The sequence below is a fragment of the Symphalangus syndactylus genome, chromosome 6, assembly GCF_028878055.3.
Source record: "Symphalangus syndactylus isolate Jambi chromosome 6, NHGRI_mSymSyn1-v2.1_pri, whole genome shotgun sequence".
NCBI classification, from domain to species: domain Eukaryota; kingdom Metazoa; phylum Chordata; class Mammalia; order Primates; family Hylobatidae; genus Symphalangus; species Symphalangus syndactylus.
This window is the reverse complement of record NC_072428.2, coordinates 129,639,950-129,660,251: the sequence shown is the minus strand read 5'-3', so window position 1 is coordinate 129,660,251 and position 20,302 is coordinate 129,639,950. Positions and strand designations below refer to the sequence as shown.

General features: G+C 42.2%; 1 protein-coding gene across 9 annotated transcripts in view; it reads left to right on the top strand.

The window, feature by feature from the left end:
* HIPK2 (homeodomain interacting protein kinase 2) overlaps positions 1 to 20,302 on the top strand; it is a 222,798-nt gene that overhangs the window by 156,164 nt on the left and 46,332 nt on the right. For 6 of the 9 annotated variants that reach the window (XM_055284203.1, XM_055284200.2, XM_055284199.2 and 3 more), the window contains 3 exons: positions 1,215 to 1,377; positions 7,312 to 7,519; positions 8,470 to 8,591. In XM_055284203.1, the coding sequence (XP_055140178.1) occupies positions 1,215 to 1,377; positions 7,312 to 7,519; positions 8,470 to 8,591 (493 nt within the window). The remainder of the gene's footprint in view (positions 1 to 1,214; positions 1,378 to 7,311; positions 7,520 to 8,469; positions 8,592 to 20,302) is intronic. The other 3 variants (XM_055284206.1, XM_055284202.2, XM_055284201.2) reach the window with 1 other exon arrangement.

Here is a 20,302-nt window from a genome sequence, read left to right as displayed (position 1 = left end):
AATTTTTATATTTTTTGTAGAGAGTGGGATCTCCCTATGTTGTCCAAGCTGGTCTTGAGCTCTTGGACTCCACCCACCTTGACCTCCCAAAGTGCTGGGATTAAGGCGTGAGCCACCCCACCCAGACTAAAAGGGATTTTATTTTCTTGAATATTAGCATTTGAGGAAAAGTGAGTTTAACTACAAGAAATGAATGAGAAGCGCTGTATAAATTCCGAAGGACGCTTTTTGGTCGATTTTCAAGAATTTGGGTGATTGAAGCCACTTGTGGCTTTCCTTTTCCTTGATGCTGGTTTCAGCACCACTTTTATACTTTACTTTTGTAGTTGGGGTTTTGTTTTGATACGCAGATGCAATGGGGGAAGAAAAGGAGAAAATTTCTATTTCATGTAACTGGACAAGACTTAGACCAGAAAATGAAGGCTGAAGTTGGTGAAAGAGGACATATGTGTATACACGAAGGTAGCCAGTGATTACCTATCCTCGGGAAACTCCCTACTTCCCTAAGCTTCAGCCTTACTCGTGAAGTAGGGACGAGAATCACGTCTCCGTCTTATGGATGTCGCCGGACCAAGTGAGAGGTTGCAGAGTATTATTATTAGGACACTAATATATGTTAACCACTATTATTAATTGTTAGTATTATTACTGTTTCCATTACCTACCTGCACAACCCCCGTGGGAGAAAGTGTGGCAGTAGGGTCACCATACCGGGTTGGAGAGTTCCTTGGCCGTCCCCTAGGTGGTGCTGGTGACCCAGGGTAGCTGAAGAAGGTGAGCACAAGGGTTGTCTTTGGGAAAGGTGGAGGCGGATTATTAGTGGCTAGTTAATGTCCCCATTCAGAGAGCTTATACATTGGTTTATGGGCCAGAAACCAGGCTGAGAGTTGAGAATGAGCAGTGACGCTGCAGGTGGACCTGATGTGAGAATGCAGTGTGAGCAGTCAGTTTTGTTGTGATATATAGAACCTATATGGAGAAAGGGTAGTAGGGCACTGGAGAAAATTCATCTGAATAACTGTGCCTGTTGCAAATGCACAGGCTTTGCACAAGCAATCCAAGAAACTTAGACCTAAAGTTTAGTTTCCCTGCTTGTCCTGTTTACTGAATTAACCCTTCTCTCCTTTTCTTTCTCTGTTTTCTCCCTTTCATCCCATGTTACCCTCTTCCCCTCCCCTTCTGTCTCAATATGCCTCTGCCTTTTGCATGAACAGCGTCAAATCATGTTTCCAGAACATGGAGATCTGCAAGCGTCGGGTGAATATGTATGACACGGTGAATCAGAGCAAAACCCCTTTCATCACGCACGTGGCCCCCAGCACGTCCACCAACCTGACCATGACCTTTAACAACCAGCTGACCACTGTCCACAACCAGGTAAGTGGGAAACAGAAGGGAAAGAGAGGCGGGCTGCACAGTGTGAGCCTCAGGACTTGTATTTTCCATCAGACCTAGTCAGGAGGCAAAATTCCTGCTGTCATATTCAACAACTGAACAAAGTATTTGCGCCCAAGGTTATTTCCTTTGAGGGACCCAGGCACATTTTGTGTTGACTACTGGCCGCATTGACAGGTCCCAGAAAGGACTGGTGAGGGGCATTCTCTCTGAGATGGTTCCCCTTACTGCTTTCCTCTGTCCTGATGTGGGAATAGGGGGAAGGGGGTGCTGTGATCCTTTTATGCCTGATATGTGCCTGGTAAAGAATTCCAGAACTGGCCAAGCACAGTGGCTCATGCCTATAACCCCAGCACTTTGGGAGTCCAGGGTGGGAGGATCACTTAAAGCCAGGAAGTTCAAGAGTAGCCTAGGCAACACAGTGAGACCCCGTCTCTACAGAAAATACAAAAATTATCTGAGTGTGGTGGTGCATGCCTATAGTCTCAGCTACTCAGGAGGCAGAGGTGGGAGAATTGCTTGAGCCCAGGACTTCAGGGCTACAGTGAACTATGATTATGTCATTGCACTCCAGCCTAGGGGACAGAGTGAGACCCTGTCTCAAAAAAAAAAAAAAAGAAAAAAATCATGGAAACATGGATTTAATCTAAAAAAAATAAAGATTCTAGAACTGGGAAGGACTCAGGGAATCTCCCAGTTCAGGCCCTTCCCCTCATCCCCACATGGCTGGATCTACCTGATCTCCTTTTGGGACAGATAAACCCTGTCCTTTCTCCGAGTCATGGAGAAAATCAGTTGATCAGCCTGTCACCAGAATCCCAGCAGCTGGAACTAAATGGGATCAGGAAGCTAAGGTTTTCTTCCCAGATTTCCAGGAAATTGGCAGAATGAGCAGCTAACATACTGCTTGAAACTTGGATGACACCCAGGCAATATTTATTGAATGAATAATCTCCAAGTCTGAGCTGAGACTGCCTCTAGTGTCTAAGAAACTGTAACTCCTCCTCCCATCATTCAATCTTCCTGGTTCCCCCAAAGAAGGGTCCCCAGATTTTTGGTCTTAATATCAATCTTGAATGACAAGACTTCTGTGTGGATGTGTGTGTACCTGAAATGTGAATACCTTATGTCCACTCTTTGAAAGGTCCCTCCTGTCACTGAAGAGTCACTGCCCCTGCTTTTCAGCCCCTCCCCTTCCCACGCTTTTCCCCTAGGCCATCCTTGTGGCACATTGGCCTGCTCAGGCCTAGCTTTTCTTCCCAGCCTGCCATCTCCCTTTGCCCAAATTCTAGGAGGGGCCACCTGGTATCTGCTGCCTTCTGGGGGCCATTTACATTCTTGAAGCTCTCCTTAGGGTGAAAGAGCTGTTGGGAGTCCGAAAACTAACCTTGCCCAGCCCTAAGGCTAAGGCATCCATAGCCAGACCTGTGAGCTTCTTGACAAAAATCAGCATGGTTTTGTTCATTACCTCCTTGAAGACATTTGTTTCTCCCACCAGCCCTCATGAGACACCTGGTCTTAACTCCCTAACCCCGAACTACCTGTCCCCATCTGCCATCCGCCCCATCAGGTATCAAAGGCATCTGAGAAACAGGAGGAAGGAGTACCCCTCCAATGCAGGCGTCATGTCAGGTGGAGTCTCCCCAGCAGGCTGTCCTTCCCATGGATGTCTTTCTGCCAGGCTGGAGAACTGTGGTCCCTGACCAGATGGGCGGGGTGGGGGCCACCGCCATCTTGCTGGTGATATGACAGCCAGCATATCCACTCCAAAGGGTGTCGCAAAGACTCTGCAAAACTAAAAGGATTGCCCATCAAAAGGCAGTTGTCAAATAAGAACACCCGTCTTCTGCACGGCACTGAGACCATCCAGATCTGGCTTGGGACCGGGGTGAAGTAGAAGTAGCTGGTAACTTAGTGTGATGCTTGGGCCAGAGTTGTGGGTAAGGGAAAATGACATCCCACAAAAGCAAAGGGTCCAAGAACAGGATTTCCGTTCTCTTGCATTGGATTCTACTACTCCCTACTTTTGAATACATCAGAAAAAAAAAAAAATTACTCAGGACACACCTAGCCTTAAGTACTAAGGCATGCTTTCCCTCCACTGATACTGTTGTTATTAAATAACATCATTACTAATAGCTAACACTTCTTATGTGCCAGGCTTCACTAAGCACACCATAACTCTTAATCCTCCCAGCAACATTGTGAGATAGGTTTTATTATTATCATTTCCATTTTAGAGGAGGAAACTGAGGCACAGAGTGATTAATTCTCTTACCGAAGGCCCTTGCTTGTTCATGAGAGATGGGCTTAGGCTTTGCAGCCAGCAATCTGGCTTCAGAGTCTGGACTCAAAATATACATACACAGCACCATAAGTAAGTCTTAAGTAAGTCTTATGGAGGTCCCCAAATGCCTTTCCTAGGTGATGTCTGCTCGTTAAATCCAACAAGACTTCTTTTGTTCATTGCTGGTTCTAGTAGCTAGCTTTCTACATGAGCTCCTTGGAGCTGTTTGCCCATTTAGATATTTAGAAGCAATAAAATATATGCATAGTTTTATGTTAGAAGTCGAAGGACATTAAACTACTTAAAGAATCTCTTGCTACCTTTAACATATATCCGGTAGACTAACCAAAGAACCATTTCCCAAATAATCATGAATCTACAATCCTTTAGGTCTCAAAGAAGCTGGGTCAATAATTCATAACCCGTTAAGTCTCAAGGCAGCTGACTTCCTCTACTTTCTAAAACTTTCAGGTTACCCAGTTGGAACATATTGAATAATAAGTCTTCTCTCAGCTATTCCTTGTTTATCATGTGGATCAGCCACTTCTCTAACATTTCCGTGGAATTCTATTATGTGGACCTAGCCTTCTACCAAGAATTTGAATTTGAGTTTATAGACCGAGCTCAAACCCCTTCCTTCCTTCCGGAACCATTTGAACATCTACTACAACTGCTTCCAGGAATCACTTCTTCCATTTTTGGAAAACCTGTGTCATCAATAAACTTGCTTTTTCACTAGGCACAATGGTGCACACCTGTAATCCTAGCTATTTGGAAGGCTGAAGTGGGAGGACCACTTGAGTCAGGAGTTCAAGTCCAGCCTGGGCAACATAGCAAGACCCCAGTCTCTGATTTTTTTTTAACTTGTTTTTTCTTGTTATTACTATCTGTCAGCTGCAAGAGCTCTTCCCAGTTCTCTGTGTGCTCCTCTCTGGCAAGTGATAGGCTAGTTACCTTTCTGAGAGCTAAAGGAGGATATACAGAAGTAGAAAACTTTTTGTTGCCCTCACATGGACTTCTTCAACTGGTCCTTAAGCAGGATTATAAACTAGGGGAAAACCTTATGCATGTCTGATGGTCACACTGGAGACTGGGTCCATATCAGGACACAAGTGCCATTTGTCCTTGAGTCTACAAAGAGCTAGAAGATTCAGCCTCTCAAGGAGCTCATGGTCTCCATGGTGAGACAGGCTGTAAGCAAAAATAGTTTAAAATGCAGAATAGCATGCACTAGGGGCCAGGTAGACAAACAGATTATGTGTTACAGAATCGAGAGGAAGGAGAGACCACTGCAGGCTGGAGGAAAACACCACTAAGACACAGCCCCTCCCTCCCAGGAGACTTTAGGCTGGAAAGACCAACTGTACTGTAAGGCAGATTGTGACAGGAGCTGGGCTTGAAGGCTATTATATTGTACTGTGTGATAGCAAAGGAAGGAGCAATTCATTTCCATTAATGGTGTCTGAAAGGGTTTCACAATGAGGCATGTGGGACCCAGGCTAGGCCTTAAAGCACACAGGCTTGGAGAGAATGCTATGGGTCAGAGAACTTGTATGAAGGGAAAGGCCTGTGCTCACAGTATGCCTGGAAAACAATGAGTAAACTAATCTTGGTGTCAGAAGAGTGGAGAGCAGAGGGAGATAAGTCTAGAAGGTAAGGTTGGCCAAACCAGGGAAAACAGGGCACTAGACCAAGGCGCATACCATGTTCATCAAGCCATAATTGGGATTTTGGAGCAGGGGTGCTGACATGCACAAAGGTGTCTTTTGGAAAGAATGATCTAGCCTCTGTGCTCAAGAAGTCCGGAAGGGAAGTAGAGACCAGAACATTTCTAGTCAGGGCCTTATAGGTCCCAGGCACCAGGAAGTCACAACTGAAAAGAGTCAGTGGATTCCAGGGACATCAGGAAGGAAGCAGCAGCAGGAGCAGTGGCTGGCGAGAAAGTGGAACCACCGAGCACAAGTTTGGGAACCTAGAGGATACAGGTGCCAGGACCCCCAGCAGGGACACCCACAGGGGCTAAGGGCTGGGGGGGAGTCTAGATATGAGCAGACCATGGGGAATGTGGAGGGTTGAGGGGGAAGAAGCCTCCAGAAGAGATTGTGATATGGAGAAAACAGGAAATACAAGTCATGTCATCTGACAAAACACAGACACTGATGCCCACATACGTGCACACGTGTCCCAGGCAGACTATGCGATGCTGCAAAAGCACACTCACTTTAAAACATGTGGCTTAAAATCAGACATCTGTGCCACTCAATTTCATGATTACTTTCAAACAAATCAATTTGCTTTGCAATGAAATTTAGCACAAAATCTTTCTAAGTATAGAAAACATATGTAAAATAAGACTTTGTCCTTTTTATCAAATGTGACATCCATACACACCCTACTTGAAATTCTATTTGTGTCCAAGATATCTTCGTGGTTTCTTCCTACATATTCTCTGGTCCTTGCAACTTCTAGAGGCAAAACCTCTTGTAGACAGTGCTGAATGTGAAACCACTGGTAACCTCCACCTATCTTGCTAAAGGATCAGTATGAAGGCTAAGATAGGGGAAACTGGAGAATTCCAAAGTTCGAATTTATTTTCCTTACACAGCCTCATTTGGCATGCAAGTTCAGTCTCAAGTGATGTCTTTTTCTGGAAGAGAAAGGCGAGAGGATATAATGTCAATGGCTTGTGTTTGTCAAAGCCACCTCCATTTCAGTTATCTGGACTCACCAGCATCTTTTCTATCTGCCAGGCTTTGTCACTGCATACCAACATGAATGCATGGGATGCAGACACAAAGCCCCAGGCTCAGCATGTCCCTCTCCCTCTCTGCATACATCTCCTGTACTTCTCTTAGCAGTAACCTGCTTTGCAGCCATCTAAGGACATCTATAAACAGTACTGCCCATAGACCTGAGCCCCTCTTCGGCCCTGTTCTCCGCCTGTTGCATGTGCTTCTGTGCCAAGCTCTGGGTACCTGAGACCATAGTCCTTTAGAGACTGCAAGAGCCTCCCCCTGGATTTGTCCTCCCACATGTGGACTGCACCCACCAGGCCCGAGGGGAGTGTGAGCAGAGCTTGGACGTGCAGGCTGGCAGGTCCAGGCACCCAGAGCCCATCGTGTTGTGGGATGGAATGGGGCTCAGGCAGAGAGAAGGAGGGCAAGGTCCAGCTCTCTCCCTGTCACCATGTGTCAGCACAGAACCCAAGGAATCCCAGAGTCCTCAACTCAAGCCTGGTCTTCCCGGTTATTGGGAAGGTGTATTTGTCAACATGAAAAGGCAGAGCATTTTATTAAACAGTTTTCTAGCCTAATTTTTAGCCTTTTCAGCATTTAGACATATGGTAGCAGGCATCCGTGTGTCCTCTTCTCCAGGCCTCACAAATGCCAGGAGCAGGTCTGGATGTGAACACCAAGGTGACTGTCTCCCATGCTTTCAGGGACCTGCTTTTCTCTGCGACTTTCAACCATGTTTCCACTCCTCTCTGCTTTTGCCTTTCTGCTCTTAGTTTTTGTTTGTTTGTTCTTCTTTGAGTTCATTTATTTGATTTAGATTCGTGTCTCGCAACATGCCACCTCCCTCATTTTTTATTTTTGTTTATTTTTGTTTAATCCCCATCACTCCTTTAGGCTCCCTCCTCTACCAGTGCCACTATTTCCTTAGCCAATCCCGAAGTCTCCATACTAAACTACCCATCTACACTCTACCAGCCCTCAGCGGCATCCATGGCTGCAGTGGCCCAGCGGAGCATGCCCCTGCAGACAGGAACAGCCCAGATTTGTGCCCGGCCTGACCCGTTCCAGCAAGCTCTCATCGTGTGTCCCCCCGGCTTCCAAGGTAAGGTTGAGCAGCCACAGCCTCTCACCTGCTTCTCACAGAACGGCCTCTGGGGCTCCGGCACCTGCAGTTTTCTGTCACGCTCGTTTTCATGGAGAAAGGCCCTCCTCATTTCTTCCTGGTATCACTGAACTTGAGGGCTCCTCTCCTACTGTGGCCAACCTAGAAACAATAGGGCTTATGCCTCAGCACCAAGTCACTCCTTTGTGACTCTCACACCTGCTAGGGACTGTGTCCCTGGCCAGCTGTCTGTAAATAAGTACATTGTTTGTGCTTTCATTGTTATGCTGATGTCAGCTCCTGCTTTTCCTCGCATGAAATATCCTCTGTGTGGGTTATCTATAGAAAACTGCCAATCTCTGACAGCCGACATAGTCCCAGCTCCCATGAAGAATATCAATCAGTCTGAAAAGTACTTCCCTGGGACCCCTCCTCAAAACGATTCTTTGGCCATGACCCCAGCACTCCTCTCCTGTAGACTCTAAGAAGCTAGACTGTGTACTTTGTTACAATTTACCCAGAAAGCCTAAGAATTATTTTTGCAAGCCTCATGGTGTAAACTGTGTGGTTACAGTCAATGCAATTCCAAATGGGTTCATACATCTCCCCAACACCCCTTATTTTGACATACACAGGTACATCTTGATGGTCAGAAGCCCTTGTTTTCCTGTTGTAATCTGCCAGCATAACTGTCCTACTTTTGGCCTTACAGCCTCCTTAATTTGATCTTCTGGCCTCTGAAGACATTCAAGATTTCAGGAGGAGTTTTGTTTTTTAATTTTTTAGAAGCCAAAGGGGAGACTTCCAAGGACCAGGCAATACCTGGTTGTTGTCGGTGACCAGTGCAAAGGGAAGCTGAAAGATGACATAACTGGCCAGGAAGGTTCTCTTCATCCAGCTGTTCACAGCCTCTCAGCTAACCCTTCTCTCCCTCACACTGTCTGGAACAGGCTTGCAGGCCTCTCCCTCTAAGCACGCTGGCTACTCAGTGCGAATGGAAAATGCAGTTCCCATCGTCACTCAAGCCCCAGGAGCTCAGCCTCTTCAGATCCAACCAGGTCTGCTTGCCCAGGTAATTCCTTCTCCTTTATTATTACTGGTATTACCATTACCCGTGTTAATGTTGTTCACAAAAGATATGTATCTCCACTCCCTCTCTCCCTAGTAATGAGTTAGGTGCTTCTAGTCATCGGAATATATCTGTAATATTCTAAATGGTCCCCAAGTGAATTACCTTCCTAAGTATCTGCTTATAGTTCCAAGAAGAAATTTAGATACAGGGAGAGTCTGGGGAAATTATTATTATTATATCTTTGAAATGCAAATTAATCTGGGAGACCTAGGTTTTAATCCTAACTGCTAGTAACTCGTCTATGACCTAAGGCAAGTCAGTTAATATCTCTTTGCCTCAAATTTCTTTCTTGTAAAATAGAAATGAGTTTTTAGAGCCAAAAGGAGCCTTGGTGATTATCCTCTCATTTTATAGTTGAAAAACCAGGCTCATGGTAACTGTAAGCTGGAACCTTCTATCTCTCTATCCGTGTAGGTGCTCTGATGGTAGAATGAGATGGCGGAGCTGAAAAATGGTTGAAAATTTGTAAAGTGTTATGTAAACGTAAGGTAACAGTAGTGATGCAATGATGACAGTAACAATCCTTAATGACACTCGAACCCTAATAACAAATACATCATCATTATACCAGGACACTTTACAGTTGTTAATTGATTTAATCCCCACAATGCCACAGTATTTGTCACCATTTGACAAACGGGGAAACTGAAGCAGAATAACTTGCTCATCAGAGTTTCACAACAATTAGGTAACAGAACCAGGACACACACCCAATAAGTCTGATGCCAGCATCTGTATTCCAGCCACCAAGCTATACTACTCTTGTGTAATCATTTCTACTATTGAGTAGCTTGACCTAAATATTACTAGTTTAGAAGCAACTTTATTTTTAAATAAGGTAGGTTCACAAAGGCTTTTCCCAAAGATACTATGTGTCCTGTCTTGTTAAATGGAAGTTGTTTTTGTTGTTGTTTAATTTTTAATTTAAAAAATTAAAAATTTAATTTTTATGTAATCAAATTGCATAGGTTTGTTCTGTGCTCTCTTCTATTCTGTGGGCTTCTCTAATATCCTGTTGTCTTAACCATTGTAACTTTAGTCTGTCTTGATATCCAGTAGGGAAGCCGTGTTCCCATAGAGTTCTTCAAATTTTCCTTGTCTGTTCTTGTCCCTTCACATTTGCATGTGAATTTTAACATCACTCTTTCATAAGGATTTTAGTCACAGAAACAAGAAATCTGCTTTATATTTACTGGATATACATTGAATTTATATTTACTTCGGGAACAACTGACATCTTTAAACATGTAAGTCATTTTTATCCATGAACATGGTATAACACTCTGTAATGGGTGTGGTGGTGCACACCTGTAGTCCCAGGCCTGTAGTCTCAGCTACTCAGGAGGCTGAGATGAGAGGATCACTTGAGCCCAGGAGTTCAAGGCCAGCCTGGGCAACATAGACCCCATCTCTACAAAAAAAATTAAAAATTAGCTGCACATGGTGGCACATGCCTGTAGTCCCAGATACACAGGAGGCTGAGGCAAAAGGATCACTTGAGCCCAGGAGTTTGAAGCTGCAATGAGCTATGATCACATCATTGCACTCCAGGGTGGGCAACAGGGTACGACCCTGTCTGTAAAAAAAAAAAAAAAAATTAATAGAAACACTTTATCACATTTAAGTTTTGTAATGAATATTGAATTATATCAAATGTTCTTTCTGTATCTATTAAGACACTCATATGCTTTTTGTTCCTTAATCTACTAATGGGACAAGTTATATTAATATATTTTGTAATATTAAACTACCCTTTTATTTATGATATAAACTCCATTTGCTCATGTGCTTGATATGATATGCTTTTTAATATTGGATTCAGTTTGTAAATACTATAGTTAGTATTTTTATATCTATGTTCATAAGTGAAAAATGGCATATAATTTCCCTTTTTATAAAATCCTTATCTCATTTGAGTACAAGGTTACACCAGGCTCATAAAATATCTTCTTACTGTTGTTACCCACACGAGTGGGTTTGGTCACTTGACAGGCACCAACCCAATGACCACAGCCAAGGAGGATTTAGCAAGGAGATTTTATTACTTGTAACAAGTAAGGAGAACACTGGAGATAGTTCCCAAAGCAGTGTCTCTAAGCAAAGGGCTGGGTCAGGTTTTATAAACATAGGGTAATGAGGCATGATCTGATTGGATCTTGCAACGAATTCATATCAGAGGCATGATCTGACTGGATCCTGCCATGCAGTGATGCTACAGCTCAATCTGATTGGATCCTGGATCCTGCCATGTGGTATCCATTTCTAAATTCCATTCACTCGCCTCAATCCAGGCACTTAGGTTCTGCCTATGGTTGCATACCTGGTTCATCTGGGCATGCTCAGGTTATGTGACCTTTAACCTGTGGATCCATGGCAAATGAAAAACAACTCACAACTTTGTTACATAAAAGTTGAACCAGACTGCTGTGGTTACATTATTGTCTATTCTGTTTTCCGGAACAGTTTGTTTAAGATTGATATTAAACATTCTTCATCTCTGTGCTTAAGTCCATAATGACACTGTGCAGTTGACCACTAACACCAGTGACTGGTAGCACACAAAGTTTTGTCTTACTGAAAGTTTGTAAACAGAACTTTTTGTATTTAAAACAGGCCTTCTCTTCCTTCCTCTCTCTCCAGTGGGTCCTTGTAGCTTCCTTTTATTTGCATAGTTCAGTAACGGGGAGTTCAGAAAAGGCCAAGATAGATCAGAGAAAGAACTACAGCTCAGTCCAGGGGCAAAAAAGCTTGTTCATACTGTATCTGAGTGGCAAAAATCCACACCAGTCTCCCAGTGCTCCGCCTTTGTGAGCCCAAATCTACAGAACTCACGTGTACTTTTAAAGGATAATTACAGATCTTTTTTATGTTTGCACACTTAACCCTAGTAAGCCAGGAACCATCTCTGAAAGAAATAATAATTAGCATCTCTTATTAGCCAAAATAGGGATTCTTCATTGTTCAGTTTGGTGGAACCAGTAGACTTAGCAGTCAGAATTTGTTTCAGTCCTTTAATCATAGCAGGGGAGAACTTTACCTTTTGCTTCCTTGAAAGAGAGTCCCTAGAGTGTTGTAAATCTCCAAGTAGATTTAACCTAAAGCTGTAATTAGGAAAGTGAACAAAAAATATATGTATAAGGATTTTAATTGCTACTGTGTTTATAATTGAGATCGTTGGAAGAAACTTGAACGTTTGTCAGTAGGGGATTGGTTAAATAAGTTGATGCACACATAAAATGGAACACCATGTAGCCATTAAAAGAACATGGTAGACCTTTGTGTCTTGACATGCAGAGATTTCTAAGATATATTAAGTGAAAAAAATCCTGCCCTATCCAGTATCGTGTTGTGTCTTTTTGTCAGTTGCTTTTTATTTTTCTCTCTGCTTGTCACTTAATCCATGCCAATATGTTAGCCTGTTGAGATGGGCTCTCTCCTAGATATTTTTAAACATTCCCTTCAAAGGACAAAAATAAGTTAATTTATAAAACTCTTATGGTGGCTATAAAAAAGCAACAATTAAGCATTTAAACTGAAGCCTTCGTTTTTCTACGGTTAAATTTCTAGGCACCAGGCAGAGGCATTCCAAATACTATTATTTGACATAAATGTATTCAAAAAGTTGACATTGTTCTTTTTCTCTAAATACTGAAAATCTTTTAAAGGATTTTACTTGTGAACACTTAGAGATGGAGTCTTTGAATCCACTTCTCATGTTAATTTCATTTTCTTTGCCCTTTTCCTCCCCACCTCCCAGCAGCATCACATAAAACTTTCAGGGAAACAGGCCTCTGTGGGGCACCCAGAGGATGTGTGCATGGCAGGTGGAAATCGTAATCATTCTGCTTATGTTAGTGATATGAGAGTGATCTTTGTGGATCACCTTGCAACAAAAGCTTTTTTGGTACTGCCTACAAGGAGTTGTCAACTCCATCCTCCCAAGCCCCACGCCACAGCTAGCATCTTGGCCACCAACAGAAATTGTGAACGAGTAGGTAATAGTGGAGAGATGGGAAGCACAGTTCTTGATTGAGACAGTATTGAATTTATCCCACTTGTCAAATGTCAGGATCTAAAATCTCCTTTGACTAGCAGGGTTAGAGAAATCACTGTAGACTCCACCCTTCCACGAAGTGTTTTGCATTCTTCTAGCCAATCAAATCATATCACCTGAACCTCTTTTTTTTTTTTTACTTATTTACTGTATTTCTTGGGCTCATGTTTGACTAACTGAACCTTTAAATGTTTCCCTAAAAACAAACTGTTGGCTTGAACCCTTTAAACTGTTCAAAATACAAAACTTTAATGTTTCTCACTCAAAAGTTCCTCTGATAACATTTTCAGCAACCAGTCTTTCCAACCATTGCCCTGCTGTCTGCCTGTCTCTTGACTGGCACCTGATATTGTTAGAGAATAAGGAAGACTTGTTCATGCCACCTTTATGCAGTTACCACCAATGCCTGATCCTGAATAGGGGTCATTATTTTTGTGTATTATCAACACAAGGAGAGGTAGTATATTGGCTGAAAGCATGGGCGCTGGAATTAGGTTGCCCACATTCAGATGGCTGCCTCACCACTTACTGGCTATATGGCTTTGGGGAAGTTATTTTTGAAATTTAAATTTAATTCCTTTTCAAAGTAGTACATGTACATAATTTTTAAAAGTTAAATAATACCATGAACTTATATGAAAATTATAGTCCTCTGCTCTATCCCATCCTTAATGTCTACTCCTCATAACAATATATATAGTTACATTATATATATGTATATATATATGTGTGTGTATATATACATATACACACACATATATATTATCCCTGTTTTATATATATATTTTATGTATATAATATGTATTATCCCTGAAAGTTTTTATTTATATATACACACACACACACACACATTTTTTTTTGAGACATAGTCTTGCTCTGCCACCAGGCTGGAGTGCAGTGGTGCAATCTCAGCTCACTGTAACCTCCGCCTCCTGGGTTCAAGCAATTCTCGTGCCTCAGCCTCCCGAGTAGCTGGGATTACAGGCATATGCCACCACGCCCCGGCTAATTTTTTTTGTATTTTTAGTAGAGACTAGGTTTCAATGTGTTGGCCAGGCTGGTCTCAAACTCCTGGCATCAAGTGATCCACCCGCCTTGGCCTCCCAAAATGCTGGGATTACAGGTGTGAGCCACTGTTCCCTGCCCATAACAATAATTTTTAACTTAACTGTTTAATCTGTTCTTTAACTCTGTGTTTCTTTGTTTGTTTTGTTTTTTGAGACGGAGTCTCGCTCTGTCGCCCAGGCTGGAGTGCAGTGGCGCGATCTCGGTTCACTGCAGGCTCCGCTTCCCGGGTTCACGCCATTCTCCTGGCACAGCCTCCCGAGTAGCTAGGACTACAGGCACCTGCAACCATGCCTGGCTAATTTTTTGTATTTTTAGTAGAGACGGGGTTTCTCACCATGTTGGCCAGGATGGTCTTGATCTCCTGACCTCGTGATCTGCCCACCTCAGCCTCTCAAAGTGCTGGGATTACAGGCGAGAGCCAACGCGCCCAGCCTTAACTCTGTGTTTCTAAATAACATGCTTAGACTGCTTTTTATGGATTTTTTTTCCATTTTAGGTATTATCCATTGACTTCCTATTATGGAAGATGAAGATTTAGCTTTCTAACCCACTGCCATCCCCATAACACACACACAATTTCCCTCCTGTTCCTCCTTTCACTCACTGTTTTCTCCTATTCCTCCCACATAATTTTGATTCAACTACTTTGTAATATTTACATAATTATCAATATTATATAATATTATTCTTAGTTAAGCCTTATAATGTACTGGGATTATATTTTCTTTCTTACACATCTTTTTGTTTTTCCTGGAGTTAATGATTGCCTCATTTTTCCCATTGGGTTAGTTTTCTATGTATCTCATTATACAGCCCCAAACCCTTCCAGAGCTATAAAAGGTTTGTATGTTTGACGTGTTGATGTGTTTGAGCACACTGACCTCAGTATGTTATTTTTTCTTTCTCTGAAAGCTTTTAAGACTTACTCCTCATCCACAGTGGACTCACATTTCATGACTACGTGCCTTCTTTGGGGTCTTTTTTCTTACATTGTCCTGAACACCCTATTTGCCCTTTTAATCTGGATTTTTTTTTTCTTTGATAATTTCTTTGCCTCTATTTTCTCTGTTTCTCCTTTGCAGAATTCTTATTAATTGAGTGTTGGTACTTCTAAATTGATCTTCCAATTTTCTTATCTTTTTTTCCCCTCTATTTCCTATATATCCTCTATCTACACTACTTCCTAAGAGATTTCTTAAACTTTTTTAAAAACCTTTTGAATGGTTAATTTCTGTTGTTGTAGTTCTCATTTCCAAGAGTTTGTTCTCTGCTCCCTCCCCACCAAAAAAGAGCATGTTCTCTGAATATAGATACTGATTCTTTATATGATCTTGTTTCATAGATATATTTTTTAACTCTGCAACGGCATTAATTATAGATTTTAGAAAATTTTCTTCTGATTCCCACACCATTTTTGTTTTCTCTTTCTTTTGTTTGCTTATTTTATTCTCTTTCAGGTTAGAAGCTTCCTTTACTGTCTGGTGTTCATTAGCTATTCATTCGTATTTAAGACTAAAGCACTAAAAAACTAATTGGAAAGCTGGAGGGTAGGGGAGAGACTATTGAATGTGGGCTTCTCTATAGGCTGAAAACAGGCAAGTCCAGCATTTTCACTGGCAGATCCCCTGCTCCTTAAATGTCATATCTGTAGTTATTTTCTCTTGGACTAGTCATTTCCCCTAGAGAGAATCCTCTAGCCTCCTGCTTTGGGGCAGGGAGTGGAGGGTGGTATAAGCATATACACCAAGGATCTGGGAACTAAGGGGAAATGAAGACCTGACCTTAGATTCCTTCAGTCTGTTAATTCACTTAGTAATTGTCCATCAGTTTTTCACCTTCTAAAATTTTATTAATGGTGATTGCCTCTCTCCTACTCTCTTTCCCCTCATGAATCTGTATTTTTTATTCCTTTACTATCATTTTAGTTGAGTGTAAAGAAGGCAATAAATGTGTATGTTTAATTTACCATATTTCTGGGCAAGTTATTAGTATTATTAATCTCACTGTGTCTCAATTTATTAATCTGAGAAATGGAGGAAAATAACAGTCCCTACCTCACAGAACTGGTGTTAAGAAGTCAGAAAAAAAAGAAGTAGTCAGAAACCCGCTTATGACTTAACTCTGTGTTTGGCACACAATATGCATTAAGAAATGTTGCTCCATTCTTGTTAGTAGTAATAAATTATAAAGATGTCTGATGAAGTGTTGTTGCAAATGAGCCAAGCATATCAATCAGTGAAATAAGTCAAAAGTAGTCTTTCTACCCCATCTGTTTGAGGTAAAATGTTAATATCCATTTCAGGGAAATAGAAGAAAAATGATAACCTTAGCTTGATATCAAGATTTATTTTTTTAAATGACATTAGTTAAAACTAATGCTTTTCATGAAATCTGAAATGAGTTCCAACTGGCTAAGTCACTAGAAACCTTACTGCAAATGAAATTGTTACTCATTTAATATTTGGAATTTGCAACTGTTTTAATCAATTAAATTATGTTTCTGCTTTTTGTGAATTAAGTAAACCTGAAATACAATTAACTGTAGTTAATAGCCTTGGTGGAGTTGCTTCTTTCATTTTATCAACAGATATTAAGCACTCATGGTATGAGCTATGGTCCCTGAGCTTCTGTCTATATCAAAAGCAAACAAACAGTATCAAAAACATCTAAGAGATCTCACTGGGCCTCAGGTGCAACATGAAAATAATGGAACAGGTGAACTGGTCCACTCAGCTCTCAAATGTGATTCTGTCATTTTTATAAGTGTCAGTGTTTTTTAGGCCCTGACTCAAATCTGTAATCCATTTTCAGAAGTGCTTATTTGTACATATAAAACACCCACATTGAGCACATGCACAGTTTGTGAAGCACTGCATTCGATAAATTACGCAATGTTAGTCACATCCACTCTGACAGAAAGAGAGATAGCTAAGATATCAAACCTTTAAATATTTGATCTGTCTGAAAGGTATTTTACCTTAGTGACTATCCTTTAAGTGTCCAACTTTAGGCAGTGGTATTCAGTCTGAATCATCTAATGACCAAAGACAAGCAGAATAGTGATCATGGATAAAAAGAGCTTAAAACACAACATACACACACACACACACACACACACACACCCCAGTGAATCTATCAAGGAAGAATCAGAAACGTTCATTTTAGATTTCTTAGAAAAATTAGATTTGGGTGGAGCCAAGATGGCCGAATAGGAACAGCTCCTGTCTCCAGCTCCCAGCCCCAGCGACACAGAAGATTTCTGCATTTCTGCTTGAGGTACCGGTTTCATCTCACTAGGGAGTGCCTAACAGTGGGTGCAGGACAGTCGGTGAAGCGCACTGTGCGCGAGCCGAAGCAGGGCGAGGCATTGCCTCACTCGGGAAGCGCAAGGGGTCAGGGAGTTCCCTTTCCTAGTCAAAGAAAGGGGAAACAGACGGCACCTGGAATATCGGGTCAGTCCCGTCCTAATACTGCGTTTTTCCAACGGGCCTGGAAAACGGCACACTAGGAGATTGTGTCCCGCACCTGGCTCGGAGGGTCCTATGCCCACAGAGTCTTGCTGATTGCTAGCACAGCAGTCTGAGATCACGCTGCAAGGCGGCAGCGAGGCTGGGGGAGGGGCGCCCGCCATTGCCCAGGCTTGCTTAGGTAAACAAAGCAGCCAGGAAGCTCGAACTGGGTGGAGCCCACCACAGCTCAAGGAGGCCTGCCTGCCTCTGTAGGCTCCACCTCTGGGGGCAGGGCACAGACAACCAAAAACCCAGCAAGAACCTCCACAGCCTTAAATGTCCCTGTCTGACTGACAGCTTTGAAGAGAGTAGTGGTTCTCCCAGCACGCAGCTGGAGATCTGAGAACGGACAGACTGCCTCCTAAAGTGGGTCCCTCACCCCTGAGCAGCCTAACTGGGAGGCACACCCCCAGTAGGGACAGACTGACACCTCATTCAACCGGGTACTCCTCTGAGACAAAACTTTCAGAGGAACTATCAGACAGCTGAATTTGTGGTCTCACGAAAATCCGCTGTTCTGCAGCCACTGGTGCTGACACCCAGCCAAACAGGGTCTGGAGTGGACCTCTAGTAAACTCCAACAGACCTGCAGCTGAGGGTCTTGTCTGGTAGAAGGAAAATTAACAAACAGAAAGGACATCCACACCAAAAACCCATCTGTACATCACCATCATTGAAGACAAAAAGTAGACAAAACCACAAAGATGGGGAAAAAACAGACCAAAAAAACTGGAAACTCTAAAAAACAGAGCACCTCTCCTCCTCCAAAGGAACGCAGTTCCTCACCAGCAATGGAACAAAGCTGGATGGAGGATGACTTTGATGAGTTGAGAGAAGAAGGCTTCAGACGATCAAACTACTCTGAGCTACGAGAGGAAATTCAAAACAATAGCAAAGAAGTTAAAAACTTTGAAAAAAAATTAGAAGAATGGATAACTAGAATAACCAATGGAGAGAAGGGCTTAAAGGAGATGATGGAGCTGAAAGCCAAGTTTCGAGAACTACACGAAGAATGCAGAAGCCTCAGTAGCAGATGCGATCAACTGGAAGAAAGGGTATCGCTGATAGAAGATGAAATGAATGAAATGAAGAGAGAAGGGAAGTTTAGAGAAAAAAGAATAAAAAGAAATGAACAAAGCCTCCAAGAAATTTGGGACTATGTGAAAAGACCAAACCTACGTCTGATTGGTGTACCTGAAAATGATGGGGAGAATGGAACCAAGTTGGAAAACACTCTGCAAGATATTATCCAGGAGAACTTCCCCAATCTAGCAAGGCAGGCCAGCATTCAGATTCAGGAAATACAGAGAACGCCACAAAGATACTCCTCGAGAAGGGCAACTCCAAGACACATAATTGTCAGATTCACCAAACTTGAAATGAAGGAAAAAATGTTAAGGGCAGCCAGAGAGAAAGGTCGGGTTACCCACAAAGGGAAGCCCCTCAGACTAACAGCTGATCTCTCAGCAGAAACTCTACAAGCCAGAAGAGAGTGGGGGCCGATATTCAACATTCTTAAAGAAAAGAATTTTCAACCCAGAATTTCCTATCCCGCCAAACTAAGCTTCATAAGTGAAGGAGAAATAAAATACTTTACAGACAAGCAAACGCTGAGTGATTTTGTCACCACCAGGCCTGCCCTAAAAGAGCTCCTGAAGGAAGCACTAAACATGGAAAGGAACAACCGGTACCAGCCACTGCAAAAACATGCCAAACTGTAAAGACCATCGAGGCTAGGAAGAAACTATAGCAACTAACGAACAAAATAACCAACTAACATCATAATGACAGGATCAGATTCACACATAACAATATTCACGTTAAATGTAAATGGGCTAAATGCTCCAATCAAAAGACACAGACTGGCAAACTGGATAAGGAGTCAGGACCCATCAGTGTGCTGTATTCAGGAAACCCATCTCACGTGCAGAGACACACATAGACTCAAAATAAAGGGATGGAGGAAGATCTATCAAGCAACTGGAAAACAAAAAAAGGCAGGGGTTGCAATCCTAGTCTCTGATAAAATAGACTTTAAACCAACAAAGATCAAAAGAGACAAAGAAGGCCATTACATAATGGTAAAGGGATCAATTCAACAAGAAGAGCTAACTATCCTAAATATATATGCACCCAACACAGGAGCACCCAGATTCATAAAGCAAGTCCTGAGTGACCTACAAAGGGACTTAAACTCCCACACAATAATAATGGGAGATTTTAACACCCCACTGTCAGCATTAGACAGATCAACGAGACAGAAAGTTAACAAGGATATCCAGGAATTGAACTCAGCTCTAAATAAAGTGGACCTAATAGACATCTACAGAACTCTCCACCCCAAATCAACAGAATATACATTTTTTTCAGCACCACACCACACCTATTCCAAAATTGACCACATAGTTGGAAGTAAAGCTCTTCTCAGCAAATGTAAAAGAACAGAGATTATAACAAACTGTCTCTCAGACCACAGTGCAATCAAACTAGAACTCAGGATTAAGAAACTCAGTCAAAACCGCTCAACTACATGGAAACTGAACAACCTGCTCCTGAATGACTATTGGGTACATAATGAAATGAAGGCAGAAATAAAGATGTTCTTTGAAACCAACGAGAACAAAGACACAACATACCAGAATCTCTGGGACACATTCAAAGCAGTGTGTAGAGGGAAATTTATAGCACTAAATGCCCACAAGAGAAAGCAGGAAAGATCCAAAATTGACACCCTAACATCACAATTAAAAGAACTAGAAAAGCAAGAGCAAACACATTCAAAAGCTAGCAGAAGGCTAGAAATAACTAAAATCAGAGCAGAACTGAAGGAAATAGAGACACAAAAAACCCTTCAAAAAATTAATGAATCCAGGAGCTGGTTTTTTTGAAAAGATCAACAAAATTGATGGACCGCTAGCAAGACTAATAAAGAAGAAAAGAGAGAAGAATCAAATAGATGCAATAAAAAACGAAAAAGGGGATATCACCACCGATCCCACAGAAATACAATCTACCATCAG